Consider the following 19711-nt stretch of genomic DNA (forward strand, 5'->3'; position numbering starts at 1 on the left):
TTTATTTTGGATGCGATTAATCACAATTAACTTTTGCACAGCCCTAATATATACATATTAAAATATAAAATTATATTTTAATTTAAATTAGATTTATTTAATACATTGTATTTATTCCATTTATGTGGATAATATTGTTTGTAATGTTGTGAATTCTTAATAATAAATGAATTCTTAATAAAAAAAAAAGTTGTAAAGCACGTTCTAAAGCTTTGCAAAGAGGTTGTTATTAAAGGATGGTGCCGTGCAAACTATTTTGAACCCAGGAACAAACCAGCAGTCTGTGAGCACACATTTATATTATTTCGCAAGCAGAGATGTCAGCCAATCAAAACAGAGGGTGTTAAAGCTACATGCCTTAAAGCTACAGTAGCAAAAACTATTTGTTAGAGAGAAAGTAATAAATGTGAAAAATGAAAATGATAAAGTGAATAAAGTATACTTTTATAAAATGCAATAAAATAAAGAATCTTTGATGTGTTAATTATCTTTCTATATAACTGTATTTAACTGCCAAATGTCAGTTTCCAAAGTTTTCACTGAACAACTTAATTAAATTTTGATTTTCATGGCTGCAACACATTCCAAATAAGTTGGGACAGAGGTGTGTTTAACACATCACCTTTCCCTTTAATTAAACTTTTTAATAGTTTGGGAATTGAGGTAACTAATTGTTGCAGTTTTGCAAGTAGATCTTTTGTCCAATCTCACCTGATATAAGACCGCTGATCTACAGTCTGTGGTGGTCGTTGTCTGATTCTCCTTTTCATAATTGGCCATACATTTTAAGTAGCAGACAGATCTGGACTTTTACGGTGTAGAGTGTCTAAGAAATCACTCTTGTAACAATTGCTGAATAAGGCCTGGTATTTTGTTTGCACTGATGCACCCCATGCCATGACAGATTTTTGCTTTTGCACCCATTGCTGATAAAAGTCTGGATGGTCTTTTTTGTCTTTGGGACAGAGAACGCAATGTCTGTTTTTGCAAAAAGCTGAAATGTGGACTCGTCTGACTGCAGCACAGATTTTCACTGTGTTTTGGACCCTCTGAGATAAATTCAGGGCCAGAGAACTTATTGCCATCTCTGTATTGAACAGATGTATAGATTTCTCTGTTGAAGTGACATTTCTTGATGCAGCAGCAGACTGTTAAGAGACAACGTTTTGCCAAAATACTCCTGAGGCCACGTGGCTATATTTAACAGAGTAGCATGACGGTTTCTCATGTAATGCTGTCTGAGGGCTTAAAGTTCACTTATATTCATCAGAGGTTTCCTGCCTTACCCAACACAGACTGAGATTTCTCTGGATTCCCTGAATATTTTCACAATATTATGTCTGGCAGAAGGTGAAATACCAAATACTTTGCACTCTTGCTTTGAGAAATGAGATTTTTTTAATTGTTTGACAATTCTCTCATAATATTTGGCCACAATGTCACATTTACACAATGTTTTTTTTTTTCAAACCAAAGTTAAAAAGCTAGATAAAAAGCTCCTGGCATTAAGTAAAGGATTATAGTGGAAAGTGGAGTATTATATTGGTGGGTTACCTGACTGTGTTGTAGTTGAGCTGATGAAGAAGTCGGTCAGCCAGTACAGTCTTGTACTCATTAATGAAGATCTCTTTACTGCCGTAAATGCTGACCAGCAGACTAATAATGTCAGAAGAACGCCGTTTAGAGCCAGTTTTATCTACAAGAAGACAGAGAAGAGAAAGAGCTGAAATGTGGACTGCCTATTAGGACCCATATATCTGTGACTGCAGTTTGTATTGTCACTGTTATTTGCTCTGGCCCCCTTCTTGTTCGCAGGGGTGATGATATAGTTAGTAGACTGTCCTCACTTAATCGCTGGTTGTCTGAGTGGTGTCCGCAAAATAATATAGAATTCATAGACAATTGGAAAAGTTTTTGGAGCAAGCCTGTCCAGTTGAAAAGAGAGGGTATTCATTCCTCCTGGGATGGTGCTGCATTTCTCTCTAGTAATTTGGCTTATAGTCTTAGAGCTAAAACATGACAAGTTTGGCACCAGGTCAGGAAGCAGACAGACTGGCTAAACCGACCGTCTGCTAGCGGCCTCGCGTCACCAAGGTCAGATAAATCCCAACACATAGAGGCTCTTTCACCTAGATATCATATTACCATGTCTGTTCCCCGAATTTGGATATCCAAAAAACGTCAGATTAAAAATGTAATGTTCAACAAATAAAAAACAGATATAATACAGATGAGCAAATGATAAAGCTCGGGTTGCTGAATATTCGATCCCTTCCTCCAAAATGGCTCATAGTTAATGATATGATTTCAGATTATAATCTAGATGTGCTGTGTTTGAGAGAAACCTGGCTAAAACCAAACGATTACATTACTTTAAATGAGTCCACCCCGCAATAGTACAGTTATAAACATGAACCTCATCTGAAAGGCAAAGGGGGAGGTGTTGCTGTAATTTATAGTACCGTAATATCCTCAAAACCATTAAGAAATCTAGTTTTTAATATACTTCTTTTGAATTATTGGTGCTTAGTGTAAAAATATATATAAATGATGAATTTATCATTTGATGGTGTAAATGATAAATCATGTTCGAGAATTTTGCTGACTACTAGACCCCGTTTACACCTGGTATTAAAATGCGATCTGTATCCAGATAAGTTATCCGGATAATAAAAAACGCATGTTAATGCAAGGTGTAAACGCGTTGTGATCGGATCGTGATCGGATCTGCCTGACCACATCTGGAGGTAGTCTGGCTCGCATTGTGTCCGGATCTTTACTAGGTGCAAACGCAATCTGGTTGTTGAAACCACATATGTATATTTTACTCCTCCCAAAAATGCTAAAAAATAAACGAGTGAGAGCGTGTTATATAGGCTATATGTCATGTTATAGCCTAGTCAGATGCGACACGCGACACGCATCACCGCAGATGAGCAGCTGAGCGTCTATTCAACGTGCAAACATCGCAAATAAAAGTGAAAGTAAGTCACAGACGCAGTTAACACATCTTCAAGTAAAGAAACGAAATTATCTTACCCTGTTGCCACTCTCTCTTATTGATGTCTCTGATTTGGAAATTAGCTGATGATCAATAAAATGCCGCTCAGATCTGTTGCTTTTGGTGGCGTGCAATCCATTAAATCTGCATATAACGCAGGAGGCGAAGATCGGATTTATATCCGTTTTGCAAAAACACATTTATGTGGCCAGGTGTAAATGGAATCAGTACTTATTATCCGGATAACTTATCTGGATACAGATCGCATTTTAATACCAGGTGTAAACGGGGTCCTATATACAGGCCACCAGGGCACCATAAAGACTTTATCAAAGAATTTGCAGACTTTCTATCAGAGTTAGTACTGGCTACAGACAAAGTACTAATTGTTGGTGACTTTAATATACATGTTAGATAATGAAAAAGATGGATTAAGGTTGGCATTTAAATTATAAACTCAATTGGAGCTAGTCAACACGTGTCAGGACCTACTCATTGTCGCAATCATACTCTAGATCTAATACTATCACATGGAATAGATGTTGATACCATTGAAATACTGCAGTAGAGCGATGACATCTCAGATCATTATCTAGTCTCATGTAAACTTCACTTGCCAAAGCAGCAAAGCCGACCCTGTGTTATAAATATGTAGTAAGACCTATAACTTCTGCCGGATAGCTTAGAAGAACTTGATATTGTGACAAAAACTTTTAACTCTCTCTTTTCCAGCACTTTAGTCGCAGTTGCTCCTTTGCACTTAAAGAAGATTAAAGAAAATAGTCCAACGCCGTGGTACAACGAGCACACTCGGGCCCTTAAGAGAACAGCCATAAAAATGGAGCGTAGCTGGAAGAAAACTAAACTAGAGGTATTTTGGATTTCATGGAAGGAGAGCTCGATCGCATACAGAGATGCTTTAAAAACTGCTAGATCTGCTTAGTTTTCAACCCTATTAGAAGAAAATAAACATAATCCTAGGTATCTATTTGAAACAGTGGCTAAACTAACAAAAAAGAAAGCTTCAAGCCCATAAGTGTCTAAGCACCACAGCAGTAATGACTTTATGAATTTCTTCACTTTTAAGATTGATAATATCAGGGACAAAATTATAACTATGCAACTGTCTTCTACAGTATTGCATCAGGGGGTGCCATTGTAGTCTCCCTGAGGAAAAATTTGGTTCATTTGCTGCTATAGGACAGGAAGAATTTTGCAAACTCGTTAATTCATCTAAATCAACAATTTGTATGCAAGACCCTATTCCGACTAAACTACAGAAAGAGATGCTTCCGTATGTTATAGATCCTCTTCTTAATATCATTAATTTGTCTTTGTCGCTAGGATACGTACCAAAAACCTTTAAGCTCATTCTCTCATTTCAGAATCACTTGTCTAGTATCTGTAAAACCACATTTTCCCACATCTAAATTGCGCCATATGTTCTCATTGACAAATGCGGAACAATTAGTTTATGCGTTCATGACATCAAGGCTAGATTATTGTAATGCTCTACTGGGTGGTTGTCCTGCACACTTAATAAACAAACTACAGCTGGTTGAATGACCATTTTAGCCCGGTTCTGTCAACCCTGCATTGGCTACCTATTAAACCAAGTAAATTTTAAAATATTGCTGATTACTTACAAAGCACTAAATGGTTTAGCTCACCAGTACTTGAGCGAGCTCTTATTACGCATTATAGTCCTTCATGCCTATTGCGATCTCGGAATTCCGGCCAGTTGATAATGCCTAGAATATCAAAATCGATTGCAGGCGGTAGATCCTTTTCCTATTTAGCACCAAAACTCTGGAACAATCTTCCTAACATTGTCTGGGAAGCAAATACACTGTGTTTTTTCAAATCTAAAAACACATAGATTAGATTAAAAACACATCTCTTTGGCCTAGCATACACATAACACACTATAGACTTCCTTAATTAAAAATTAGGCTGCATAGTTTAGATCAGCCGGAACCGGGGACACGTCTCGTAAATCCTGATGTACTTGATACTTGATTAAGTGCCGGCCTGATCGATATGAATGCCAAAGCTGACTTAATTAAAAATAAATAGATACATAACTAAATATACGAAGAAATATAAAAAAGCAAAAATACATAAATAAATACATAAATAAATATACAAAGAAATGTAAAAGAGTACAAATACATTGATGTATAATTGTATTTTTTCACACATGTATTTATTTATTTCTACATTCATTCATTTATTTATTTCCACTTTTATTTATTTCCACATTCATTTATGTATTTGTTTTTATATCTACATTTATTTATTTTCACATTTATTTATTTCTACATTTATTTATTTCCACATTTAATTATTTCCAGATTTATTTATTCCAACATTTCTGGGGGCGTGTTTCAACTCAGACATCAGCAATCAAGCTCAGAGTGGCAGTGCTGAAGCTTTGAGGCCACAGTGACACCTTGTGGTGTGTGACCAAACGAAACGCAAGAGCTGTGCAGGCAATATCACATTTTAAGTCATGTGTATCACCCTAACTGTAGCCTATGTAGGGTAGGCTATATAGGGTTAACACACTTAGCACACATGAACAGAAACGTCTCGGTTACGGATGTAACCCTCGCTCCCTGAGTAGGGAACGGAGACATTATGTCAGGAGTGACGGAGAATGGGGGTTTCGCATAAAAAAAACAATCCTCTTCGAGTATTTAACAACGAGCCAATGGCATGAAAATGCCTTGGGGCTGCAGAATTTGCATAGCGTACCTCTGCCCCACCCCGTGGGTATAAAAGGAGGAAGTGAACGCAACCACAGTATGTCTTCGCTGAGGAGCCAAGACTGAACTCGGTGTCTACCCAGCGATACAGCAGAAGTGGCAAGGAGACGTAACGTCTCCATTCCCTACTCAGGGAACGAGGGTTACATCCGTAACCGAGACGTTCCCTTTCGTAGTCACTCCGAGTTACGTCAGGAGTGACGGAAAATGGGGGTCTATGCCATCACGCCATCTTCATAGCTGTCTTCCAGTGCCCTGCGAAAGTCTGGACTCCTTCTTACTTAACTTACACAGGAGATACCTACTTTGACACAGGAATACCAAGGTACACTGGGAAACATATCCCGGGAGGGACATGCTACCAAATGCCTACCGTAGGGAGGACTTAGGAATACACATATGGCCGTGTTAGGGACTACATATGGAGATCACTGGAGCACCAACCTGCATAGGGTGGCTAGAAACTTAACTCCAGGAGTGGCAGATGGCTTGCCAAGGGAAGACACATGCTCAGAGAGGCTTACAGTGGATAATACACATGAGACAGTTACCATAGGGAACCGTGCACATGGAGGCACCAAGCCGGAATCCAGAGCAAAAGCAGTGGTGCCCGCATCGTAAGTGCTGGAGGACTCAAGGCTTCAACGGAAGACTACTGAGGAAATATCGCACTTATCCAGTCCGAGGAGTGGAATGGCGAGCAAGCGAAGACACCTAAGCAGGTCCAGTACTGGCGGAAGCGAGTACGCGAGAGGACACCGGCTCTATTCACAGATTATAGAATCTTGCGAAGGTGTTTGGTGTCGCCCAGCCTGCAGCTCTGCCAATGTCTGTCAGCGAGGCGCCATGCGCTAAAGCCCAGGAGGAAGCCACACTCCGAGTGGAGTGGGCCGTCACACCAAGGGGGCACGGTCGACCTTGCTGTTGGTAAGCCAAAGCAATGGCGTACACTATCCAGTGAGACAGCCGTTGCTTTGAGAGAACCCTTCCCTTCTGGCTCCCCCCATAACAGACAAAGAGCTGGTCTGAGGTCCTGAAACACCGCGTTCTGTCAACGTAGGTGCGGAGCCCACGTACCGGACAGAGCAGTGCCAAGGCTGGGTCTGCCTCCTCCAGGGGCAGCGCTTGCAGGTTCAACACCTGGTCCCGGAAGGGAGAGGTAGGAACCTTGGGCACATGTCCAGGCCGGGGTCTCAAGAACACGTGAGAGTAACCCGGCCCGAACTCCAGGCACGCTTCGTCAACGGAGAATGCGTGCAGGTCCCTTACCCTCTTGATGGAGGCCAATGCAACCAGGAGTGCTGTCTACTAGAGGTCTTCACGGGTCCAAAAATTCATGCCCGACCCCGAAGAGACCCGTAATGTGCATTGACCCGTTCATTTCAAAAGTTGGACCCGGACCCTGCAGACCCGAGAAATGCCATAAATGTACTGCCCGGACCCAACCTGGACCCGTCTATTATTTGAAAACTGGACCCGAACCCGGCAGGAAGACACAAACCCGACTGGACCCGATTGTCACATATTATTTCACACGAGTTGCGAAAAATAAAACTTTTTGACTTACCTAATTTTAGTAGTCGTCGTCTCACTTCCTGACGTTATCTGACTGACTGTGATGCATTACAATCCACCGACAAGAAAGTTCTATCCATGTTATTTCTCTCGTTTTTCCAAGCTTAATCCACTCATTATTTCAGCTTTAAAAGTCCACTTGATGTCACGGTGATGGATGAAAAATGCAGCCTTGCACATGTACTCTGACTCGAGTTAACTCGCATAATAACTTTAACTGTTTGCCCTTTTGAACTATAATAACGATTGCTTGTTCAGCTTGATCATATCTGTGCTCTCTGCTCTTCATTGAGTCTGAATCTGACCACCAAAACTTTAAGATTAAACAAGACGGTTCATTTATATTATTATAAACATTGGAGAAAATGCAAAGCGCGGTTTGGCGGAGGCTCTGCTCTGGTTGCCATAGAAACATGACACGCGCTTGAGATTGCACTCCAATCGCACGTGTATTACCAGCCCGTTCTCAGCGCGTGTTATATTAACGATAACGGGTGCCATGTGAGTAGTATTTCGCCGTTTTGTTATACAGCGCGTCCTATATGACGCTAAAGGATGAGAATGCGTTGGAATTACACACAATGTTAAACAGACCCGGGACCCGAAGTAATAGATTCGGACCCGACCCGGACCCGGCTGCTCATTTAAAATATAGACCCGAACCCGTACGGGTCCCGGGTCGGGTCCGGGGCCGACGGGTCTCGGGTGCACTGTGAAGACCTCTACTGTCTACATAGGACAGGACTAAAAACTCTACCGATTGCAAATGCTCCAGGGGAGCCTCTGCAGAGCACTTAGATGTACTGAGAGGTCCCAGAGGGCACGAGGGGAGGGTGAGACGAATTTAGCCTCCTTGCTTCCCTCAGGAACCTGATGACCAGGACATGCTTTCCCATAGATTTACCTTTCACTGCATCATGAGACGCGGCAATGGCCACGACGTAAACCTTAAGGGTGGAGGGCGACAGCCTACGCTCCAACCCCTCTTGCAGGAAGGAAAGCACGACACCGATCGAACATCTCCGGGGGTCTTCTCACGGGAAGAGCACCAGTTGACGAAGAGGTTCCACTTCGACGCATAGAGGTGTCCCGTGGACGACGCTCTAGCGGAAGTGATGGTTGCCGCCACCGCAGGTGGCAGCGAACTCAAACCTGCCTCATCCCGTCCAGGAGCCACAGGTGTAGGCTCCAGAGCTCGGGACGAGGGTGCCACAGAATGTCCCGTCTCTGAGAGTGTCCTCAGAAGAAAGGCCAAGGAGGTGCTGTCGCGAGGAGCATGAGTTCGGAGAACCACGTCTTGGTGGGCCAATAAGGGTCTACCAGCAAGACCTGCTCCTCGTCCTCCTTGATCTTGCACAACACCCGTGCAAGAAGGCTCACTGGGGAAAACGCATACCTGCGTGGACCCCGCGGCCAGCTCTGCGCCAGTGCGTCTGTGCTGAGCGTGCCCTCGGACAGGGAATAAAACTGGGCGCAGTGGGATGAGTCCTGAGAGGCGAACAGGTCTATCTGTGCCTCCCCGAACTGGTCCCAAATCAGCTGGACCGTCTGGGGATGGAGTCGCCATTTGCCGGAGATAGGGCGGACCCGTGACAGCTCGTCGGCCGCCAGGTTCCGGTCTCCTGGAATATACACTGCACGAAGGGACCTCAGGTGCTTCTGACTCCATAACAGGAGGTGGCGAGCGAGCTGCGACAACCGACGTGAGCGTAGACCACCCGAATGGGAGAACCGTGTACTGATATGCCTGGCCTTCGAAAGCAAACCGAAGAACGGTCTGTGTCAAGGCAAAATGGAGACATGAAAGTACGCGTCCTTCAGGTCGATCTCTGCAAACCAATCCTGAGGCCGGACGCATTCGAAAATGCGTTTGGCTGTGAGCATTTTGAAAGGTAGTCGATGGAGAGTACGGTTCAAAACGTGCAGATCCAGGATCGGTCGTAACCCACCGGTCTTCTTGGGGACAATGAAGTAGGGGCTGTAAAACCCGGACCTCACCTTGGCTGGAGGGACCGTCTCGATTGCACCCTTCGCCAGCCGGGTCGCAATCTCCGCTCTCATGACCGGGGCACTGCCACCGACCATAGTGGAGCGAACTCCCCTGAAACAGGGAGGAGACTGTGCGAACTGAATCGCGTAGCCGAATCTGATCGTTCTGATGACCCAGCGGGACAGGCCGGGGAGCTCTAGCCAAGCTCCCAGGAACTGAACCAGCGGGGTCATGCAAACCACAGATGTCCCCCCGGAGGGGCAGCGGGACGGGGAGACCGGCATGCGCCCAGGAGTTACCTCGTGCGGATGCACAGTCGAGCCCCGTTCCCCGACAGAAGAGACCAGGGAAGGACCAGCGTTCCACGGGGGTCTGTTCTGCCGGGGGTCGGGCGATAGAGGGGGAGGGGAGTGGCGTGGTCCAGGGACGACACACCTCCCATCCGCACCCTCAGAGCCAGAGGAAAACGAGAGTGGCGAGGCACGGGGCCGTTGCGCACTTTCACCTTGCTCTGTGTGCTCGGAGATGGAATGCAGTTCTTTGAGAAAAGATTCTCCCCCAGCCCTCCACCGGGGGAAGGAGTGGGCCTGACCACTCCCTGAAGAACTGCAAACCATACCCGAGCTGCCCGTACCAGCCCCGCAGCCCCGCTGCGACGCTCCCGTTATGGACAGCTCGGGTATGATTTTCAGTTCTTCAGGGAGTGGTCAGGCCCACTCCTTCCCCCGGTGGAGGGCTGGGGGAGAATCTTTGAGGGAAGGGGCGCCTCCCTACGACCACCTCACGGCACGGCCCGGTGCTGCTGGGGCCGGGCGGGAGGGGCCGAAAGTCGCAGGAGGGCGCATTCGGCGGCAAGCGGACTGACGCATCTGAGCCGGCGGCTAGTAGCAGTAGAAACCGCAGAGTCAGGTAAGCCACAGTCCGCTTCTGGGCGGCCGAGAACTGTTGGGCAGCGTTCTCGATCGCGGCGCCGAAGAGGCCAGCCTGGGATATGGGAAAGTTGAGGAACTGGTTCACTCAACCTCACACACATCAACCAGGTTAAGCCAAAAGTGTCTGACCACACATGTGGACATCACCTGACTCAGGGAGCATGAGGTCACCTTGAGGCATGCAGCTCAAGGATGAGCTCTGAATCAGCCCTACCCTCGTGCATGTCACTGAACACCCATGAGAATGACAATAACATACAGTGAGGTGGCAGCCTGCCCCGCAGCTCTATAGGTCTCCGCCACCGGAGTAGACAAGAACCTACAGGCATTGGAGGGGTGCCTAGGGCTGCCACACCAGGTGGAGGCACTGTGGGGACACCTAAGTGTTGCCACAGAACACTCCACAGGGGGGAACCCCAGTGCACCCTAGACTGCGGCCTCTAGGAGGGCAGAGAAGGCGGAAGAGGCTGTTGAGTGATCGTGAAAAGTCAAAGGAGACTTCCACGATCTCACGGCATCTTCATGCACATCCGGGTAGAAAGAATTTGGGTTCGCCACCCCCAAAAACCAATCATCAGCCTTAAGTGCTCGGGATATGGCAGAATTTTCCACACAAACCCGATACTCGTGGCAGCCCGGGAAGCATAGCTGTGAGCCCTGAATCAAGCTTGCTATGCTAGCACATCCGAGGACAGCAGCACAGACGAGCCATCTCCAAAGACTCCAGCTCACCTTGTGATGCGGCGATAAACATGATTTCATCAGCTGGGGGACCGAATGAGACGCGAACGGCCCCGCCCACTTACTCTGGACCACGTGGGTTGCAACGTGAAAGATGGGGTGTGGACCGAGGAATTTCGTCGGTTTAGTTCCAGACCTAACGTCTTTTTGGTCACCCTGGCCACCAGCCAAAGCATTATCTCACGTGGAGAAAATGGTTCGGGTTGTGGATGAGGGGACTCTCACTCTACTGAGCTTATTGGGTCTCAACCGTTATACATTGCGATGATCACGTTCCCACTGAGAGAACGTGACACACCCACGAGCGCTGTCTGAGCGTGATCAAAGCCCAAACACGTCAAACAGCGCTCGCGCCCATCAGCTGACTCTATCAGAATACCGCACTCAGGAATACACGGGCAGATCGTCTTCAAAAAGACGCGTCTTTAAAAAGACGTGCCGGGTGCACACTCTTTCAGTGAGAGGAGAAAACTCCGTGGATGTTGAAGCGACCAGGGAGAGACACACACACTGGCAGACCACTGCTCAGATCGCAGGCAATGTGAAACTCGCTGGGTACCGCCATCACACCAACACCAGAGAGTTTGCTCGTCTCGAAGAGGTGAGTCACCATAGTAAACTCAGATTGTGTGGCTTGTGGAGTGAATTTTATACCCACAGGGTGGGGCGGAGGTACGCTATGCAAATTCCGCAGCCCCAAGGCATTTTCATGCCATTGGCTCGTTGTTAAATACTCGAAGAGGATTGGCTTTCTATGCGAAACCCCCATTCTCCGTCACTCCTGACGTAACTCGGAGTGACTTCAAAAGGGAACTGCACTTCAATGGGTCTGATAGGAGATACTTGGTAGTGGATACTTAGTGGATATAGTGGATAGTGGATACTTTCACGTGCTTTCATGTCCAAGTACAATGTAACAATGTAAATGCGGTGGATAGGGTTGATATAGCTTGCGTTTGGCTTGCGTTTATTGTCGATGAGACTCGCACACAAAACGTGATTCAATATGCGGTTTACATTCGCGTTTCCTCATTTCGAATGCACAACAGGTGACAATTAAGATGCTTAAAACGCAACCCATATTTAGATGCTGCTCTTAGACACTGATTAATCACAAGGCACCAATTTTGAATTATTCTTAAATCAAACAAAAGGGGTATGTAATCGCAGTGAGCCTCGCATCCCACGCCATGCATTCTGTATTAAGATTTTGACTTTTATTAATGACTTTTGATCATTTCATTTTACTAATAACAGCCATAGTGTATTATTATTATAAAAACTGAGTAGTTTATCGATTAATATTAAGAACTTGACATATATGATGATGCACAGCTATAAGCCTAACTATTTAATAAGGTTTGGGCCTATAAAATCAATTTATAGGGGGAAATATCACCACGACCATGGGAACGACCGGTACTGTTTGAATGGGCATGATGATTCTTCTGTGCTCCAATGCATGGCGTGAGATGCGTGGCTCACTGCGTTTACATGAGCCCCTTTTGTTTGATTTAAGAATAATTCAAAATTGATGACTTGTGATTAATCATGCATGTTATTAATAGTGGATACTTTCACGCGCTTTCATGTCCATTGTCCAAGTATCTATCAGACCCGTTGAAGTGCAGTTTCTGTTCATGTGTGCAATGTGTGTTAACCCTATATAGCCTACCCTACATAGGCTACAGTTAGGGTGATGACTTAAAATGTGATATTGCCTGCACAGCTCTTGCGTCTCGTTTGGTCACACACCATAAGGTGGCCACTGTGGCCTCAAAGCTTCAGCACTGCCACTCTGAGCTCGATTGCTGATGTCTGAGTTAAAACACGCCCCCCTCATTAGTATACTGTCACGAACGCTGGTGAAGATTCCCCTGTCGGCCACCGGAGGTCTCACTCTCCTGAATACTAAACATTAACCCTGAACTACACTTCCCAAGAACCCAAATACAGGGACTGATTACTGTACACCTGATCCTCATCTACAGACTATTAAACCCTGCTTGTTCTCACACACATTGCAAAGTCTTGTTTGACTGTTTTGTACACTGAGCTTGCTATATTTGAATAAACTTCACATGGATTCCACTCAGCCTGTGTCTTCGTTACACATACGGAGAAATAAATGTTGGAAATAATTAAATGTGGAAATAAATAAATGTATAAATAAATAAATGTGAAAATAAATGTAGACATAAAAACATAAATGAATGTGGAAATAAATAAAAGTGTGAAAAAATACAATGCTTTGATACAATCTGTATTGTAAACACTTCTACACAGGCCAATGGCTGGTGAATTTGAGAAAAAAATATATTACCATCAAGATATTATCCTTGCCATGAAATGCCAAGATATTAATATTGTTAAAGTCCCCATGTGGTTAAAAAAAAAAAAATCAAACTTTTAATGTTGTTTATATGTCTATGTGTTTATTTTTTTTTTAAATGCTTAAGTCATTGCGGAGTTAGTTTTTTTTTGAGACACCAAAGACAGTCTCAAAAACGCAGTTTGAAATCGCTGGTGTTTTTGACGTCACAAACTACCTTGTAACCAATCACGTCAATGAGTCATCGTCAAAGTGTGGATTTCTGAGCTGGTGTGAGTTAGTGGAGAGGGGGCTAATTTGCATATTCAAAGAACTGCATATACTTAATGATGCAATGGTGTAGTTATCCAATGGTAAATTACATTTAAATATGTAATTTTGGTGATCAAAGATGACTTTTAAGGGATAAAATTTAGGACTTTAATACAATTAATAGTGATTGTGTTTAAATGTATGTTTATATTCAAAAAAGGATCCTTAAAAAAAAGATTTGTTTCACAAAAATGTTAAGCAGTAAAGCCGTTTTAAAACATTGATAATAAGAAGAAATGTTTGTAGAGAACCAAATCACCACATTAGAATGCTTTCTGAAGGATCATGTAAATTCAGCTTTGCCCATAAAAGGAATAAATTATAATATATTTCAAAATATATTAAAATGGAAAACATACAGTATACACTCACCTAAAGGATTATTAGGAACACCATACTAATACTGTGTTTAACCGCCTTAAAAAAAACTGCCTTAATTCTATGTGGCATTGATTCAACAAGGTGCTGAAAGCATTCTTTAGAAATGTTGGCCCATATTGACAGGATAGCATCTTGTAGTTGATGAATCTTTGTGGGATGCACATCCAGGGCGCAAAGCTCCCGTTCCACCACATCCCAAAGATGCTCTATTGGGTTGAGATCTGGTGAGTGTGAGGGCCATTTTAGTACAGTGAACTCATTGTCATGTTCAAGAAACCAATTTAAATTGATTTGAGCTTTGTGACATGGTGCATTATCCTGCTGGAAGTAGCCATCAGAGGATGGGTACATGGTGGCCATAAATGAATGGACCTGGTCAGAAACAATGCTTAGGTAGGCCATGGCATTTAAACGATGCCCAATTGGCACTAAGGAGCCTAAAGTGAGACAAGAAAACATCCCCCACTAGCCTAGAAATCTAGACGCACCCTAGCGGCAGCAAAAATTATTTTGCAGCAAAGTGTGGTCTAGCAACTCTCCATAGATGTTTGAGCTGGAAAAACTCAACTCTGGTAGGGCCAATCACATCGTGTATAGAGTCGGCGGGCGAGCTTAACATAATGACGACAGAGTTGAGCCGGTCAGAGCAAGCTCGGACATATTCGGTTTGAAGTCGTTCATCCTCAGATGCGGCCGGCGCCGCGCGCGCTGTTACAAAAAAGCTGTGGCGAAACGATCAACTTGCCATTTTTGCCCACTCGTGCTGTGTCGTCGAGTATAAAGGCTTTACTCTGTCTCAGCGCGCACTCTGATCGGTAAGGTGCACGGACCTCTCCCGAATCATCTCCAGCACCCCGAAGCACCACTACTCCGGCTCCGTTTCCCTCGTAAGATGATATTAGTATTTAAACATTCTCTATGATATTTTTTTTTTAATGACACACTGTCTCTTTCTCTCTCATACACACAAAAACACACACATACGGTCTCTTTCTCTCTCACACATATGTAGGCTAGTTATAAACTCTTTTGACTTTTAATGATTAGTGTTTTATTTTTAAAGTTTGTGGGTCGTTTAAAAAACAAAAAAAATCCCTTATTTTGGGGATGGATTCTGGGATCTCTCTTATTTTCAATGTTCAATGTTGACAGCTGGACTGGGTGCGGTAAAAGTTTAATATATCAACTTGCTGCGCTTAGTACGTCACCTTCTTCATTGCTCTGATTGGCTGTAGCGCTATCCAATTGCGTGCAGAGAGAATTTGAAAGACAACCGTTTATCCCGCCCCTCGGATTGAGCCCTGTCAATGAAGAGTTTCCAGACCTAACATCTTGATGTAGGTCTGGCATGCCAGGCTAATCCCCCACACCATTACACCACAAAGAACAGCCTGCACAGTGGTTACAAGCCATGATGGTATCAACTCTACCATCTGAATGTCTCAACAGAAATCGAGACTCATCACACCATCAGGCAACATTTTCAGTCTTCAACTGTCCAATTTTGGTGAGCTCTTGCAAACTGTAGCCTCTTTTTCCCATTTGTAGTGGAGATGAGTGGTTCCCGGGGGGTCTTCTGCTGTTGTAGCCCTTCCGCCTCAAAGTTCAGCGTGTTGTGGCTTCACAAAGGCTTTGCTGCATACCTTGGTTGTAACAAGTGGTTATTTCAGTCAAAGTTGCTCTTCTATCAGCTTGAATCAGTTGGCCCATTCTCCTCTGACCTCTAGCATCAACAAGGTATTTTCGCTCACAGGACTGCCGCATACTGGATGTTTTTTTCCTTTTCACACCATTCTTTGTAAACCCTAGAAATGGTTGTGCGTGAAAATCCCAGTAACTGAGCAGATTGTGAAAAACTCAGACCGGCCTGTCTGGAACCAACAGCCATGCCACGCTCAAAATTGCTTAAACCACCTTTCTTTTCCATTCTGATATTCAGTTTGGAGTTCAGGAGATTGTCTTGACCAGGACCACACCCCAAAATGCATTGAAGCAACTGCCATGTGATCGGTTGATTAGATAATTGCATTAATGAGAAATTGAACAGGTGTTCCTAATAATCCTTTAGGTGAGTGTACATGCCAATTGTTACTTTCCTTTGGGGCTTGAAGTATTCATGTTGGTGTGTGTTGGCGCCGGTTAACACTAACCTGTGAGAGCATCGGTAGGATCTGGAGTCCAGTCCTCTGGATCACTTCCCTCATCTTCACTATCCTGTGTCTCCAAGGTAACAGGGTCAGCTCGAGAAAGCTCATTGGCAAGATCAGAACAACCCTCCGCATCACCTGTCAGACTGCCCACTATCTGGCGCACAGTGTCCTCACGGGTTCTGTAATTTCCAACATTACAAAAAAAGACTAACTACTTCAGTATTGGAACTGGTTTACAAAAAAGAACAATTTCCTTGAGACAGATGACACCAGTGCAGTTGACAAACCTGAGATACTTGCGAATGGGTTGGCAGGCCACTTGCAGGATGACCATGGAGGGGTCGAGCTCTCTTAGAGCTTTGATGGCTGAGATATAAACGGTGATAATGTCAGATGTATGGACTCCTGAAGTGGGAAAAGAAAGGTAAAAGCATGGTAAATGTCAGAACATTTTTACACAAGTTTAGTATTCCTCGAGTGTGTAAATGACCTGAATCACCGACCTGGATGCAACAGTCGTGTTTCAAAGGCTGATTTGAGAGAGGCAAGAAGCTGCTGTCTCTGATTGGTCCTTTCTAGACAGAACTTAAGATCCTCAATGGCGGGAATAGACTCTGGAAAATCTGCAACAATTAAGCAGATACAAATACATGAAAACCACTAGGATACGTGTAAGAACCAATTAGTGTGCTCTTAGTATAAATAGGAACCAATCTTTGGTTCCTTAGATGTTACCCGGAAGCACAGACAGTTTTTGACCACATACACATACGATACCAGTACAAAGTCACCTGTACATGAAGTTTGTCTGGAGAACAATGGAGTATGATAGCCTGACTTCGTCATACTCATATTCTAGTGAGAATATGAGTCTGAAACTCCTCCGTAGAGCTTTGATTATGAGGCGTGTCTTAACCGAACCAGGAAAAAAAAACCCTCTGCACTCAATTGGATAGTCGGTAGACCTACAACCAATCAGAGCAACGCAGTAAGTCAACTCCTTTGCATAGCGCAGTTTTCAACTATAGAACTTACTTATTTTAGAAGTTAAATAACGAGTGTTGCTTCTTTTTCTCCTCCATGAGTGCGACCAAAGGAGAAACCCCAACAACCATAGGCTTTTCATTACATCCCATCTTCTTAGCGACCATCAGAGCCAGCTGATAAGTTACACTTTTGCCGAATCGTGTAGGAAGGACGGCAAAAATATCTTTCCTATCGACAAATGCCTTGATTGCAGTTTTCTGTTCGTCTATTAAAATGAATGCGCTGTAAATTTATTTTACAACAGACGTGACAGCGGAATCTATACATCTTAATTCTCCAGCTGCAGTCAGGGAAACCAAGCGCTCATTGATAACGTGATGATTACGTCCCTACAGAACACCTGTCCATCATCGTATAAAGCCCGCCCTGGCAATCTGATTGGCACGTTCATTTTTTGACTGATCATAATTTCTCCTCAATGGATCGAGTCCAGACCGAACTTCCCGACCAAAAAATGTTGTGGGCGGGGTTTGGGCTGGCATCCAGGCTAGGAGTATGATGGAAATAAACTGAACCCATGGTTTTAACTGCAAATATCTTACGACTTGGAATTTAATTAATCAAACAATTAAAGTCCCTGTGAAATCAAAATTGAACCTATTTACTTTGTTAGCGCATATTACTAGTCTTGTGGTGAACAATTAATCCGTGCAAGTAAATATATATTAAAAAAATGTTTTACCTTGGTAATCTTTAATCAAAATCTGAAAAGTTACTTCCGGTCTGGAACGGTTTCTTTTTCTGATGACGTAGGTTTCACAGCTTGGGTGGGGAAACGCTTAACCACTCCCCTCAAACCGTTAGTTTGCTATGAGCGAGAGATGGAGAGGAGGAGCGCTAGAGTAAAACCCTGCCCTCTGTTCAATATTCCGTTTCACTTGGAAATACGTCACAGCACTGGAGAAAAATCGTTTGCAACTTCCGGTTCACGGGGACTTTAAGGCAAAAGTGCATCAATTACTCAACCCCGAGAAAGCACCTCAGGATCTTAAAGTTTGGGCTTGGCCTCTATAATAAGATTACATGCAGTATATACGTTATCCTAGCATTAGCCCCGCTCATTTGCAGGGTTCGCTTCATCTGAATTATCCGCACACACACACATTGGATTTGCCACAGGTTTTACGCCGAATGCCCTTCCTGTCAATCACACTCACACACACTCAAATGGCCAATTTGACACGTCTAATCCACCTAACCTGCATTGTCTTTGGACTATGTGGGAGAAAACGGAGCACTTGTAGGAAACTCATGCTGACACAGGTATAATATGCAAACTCCACACAGAAAAGACTCCTGGCTCAGGTGGGACCTGTAAGGCAACAGTGCTAACCACTGAGAACCCATTACAAGCAGTATGCTACAAGGAGTTTCTTTGTCACCTCGTATGATGCTGAAGAGTTCTTCTATCCTCATGTTTACGTAGATACGGCAGAAAAACTGGTGCATGTGACAGTGCCAGCGCTGGAGGAGAGCATTGGTTGGCTGACCCGTCTTGCCATCTGTGGTTGTGGCATCATTTTCCACCTCTTCCACCTTACTGGCAAACACCCTGCTCAGCCATCCTAAAACCTGCCCTAACCACTGGAAACACAGCGATTAATTAGGCACTTTAACCTTGAATATTAAAATATAACAAAAGAGATCATGTTTTCACAAATGAAACAAAAAATGACTAAGAACATTTAATCAATTTCAGTTATGATTTTGTTAACACTTTACATTCATGTTCTGCAGGTACATACTATGTAACTACAATAGTTAAAATAACTGGTTAAAGTTACAAGTTAATAGCCTTGAACCTGATTTTACCTATGTACAGTAATCAACATTTGAAGTGGATCAAAAAAGTGAATCAAAGTTATCTTAAGACAAGAATGGGTATTGTTCAAAATTCATGTATAACTTTGAGGTTTTGATCCACTTCAAATGTTGACTAGTGTAGTTACCTATTACGCAGTACTTTGTTAGTAAAGTACACATACAGTTGTGGTCAAAGTTTACATACACCTTGCAGAATTTGCAAAATGTTTATTATTTTAACACAACTGTAAAAACATAAAAAATGCATGTTATTTTGTTTTATTAAGAACTGTCCTGAATAAGACATTTTTGAATAAGTTTACATATAGTCCACAAGACAATAATAGTTGAATTTCTAAAATTGACCCCATTAAAACGTTAACATACGCTTGATTCTTAATATGGTGTGTGGTCACCTGGATGATTCACAACTGTTTATCCTGTACAGTTAAACTGCGCACTATTTTTTCAGAAAAATCCTCCAGGTCCTGCAAACCAAAGGTTTTCCAGCATCTTTTACCCTGCATATTTGAACCCTTTCCAGCTGTGACTATATGATTTTGGGATCCATTTTTTTCCACTGAGGAAAATTGAGGGACTCAAACACAACTATTAAAAAGTAAAAAAAAATAAAAAAAAATAACATTTACTGGTGCTCAAGAAGGAAACAATGCATTAA

General features: G+C 43.6%; 1 protein-coding gene across 1 annotated transcript in view; it reads right to left on the bottom strand.

The window, feature by feature from the left end:
* Window positions 1-19711, bottom strand: part of anapc2 (anaphase promoting complex subunit 2) — a 38426-nt gene that overhangs the window by 13062 nt on the left and 5653 nt on the right. The window contains exons 6-10 of the mRNA XM_039661805.2: window positions 18612-18813; window positions 16686-16805; window positions 16470-16587; window positions 16183-16361; window positions 1555-1696 (exon numbers count right to left, since the gene is read on the bottom strand). Of these exons, the coding sequence (XP_039517739.2) occupies window positions 1555-1696; window positions 16183-16361; window positions 16470-16587; window positions 16686-16805; window positions 18612-18813 (761 nt within the window). The remainder of the gene's footprint in view (window positions 1-1554; window positions 1697-16182; window positions 16362-16469; window positions 16588-16685; window positions 16806-18611; window positions 18814-19711) is intronic.

This window comes from Pimephales promelas, chromosome 4 (assembly GCF_988280905.1).
Source record: "Pimephales promelas chromosome 4, fPimPro1.hap1.1, whole genome shotgun sequence".
Taxonomy (NCBI): Eukaryota; Metazoa; Chordata; class Actinopteri; order Cypriniformes; family Leuciscidae; genus Pimephales; species Pimephales promelas.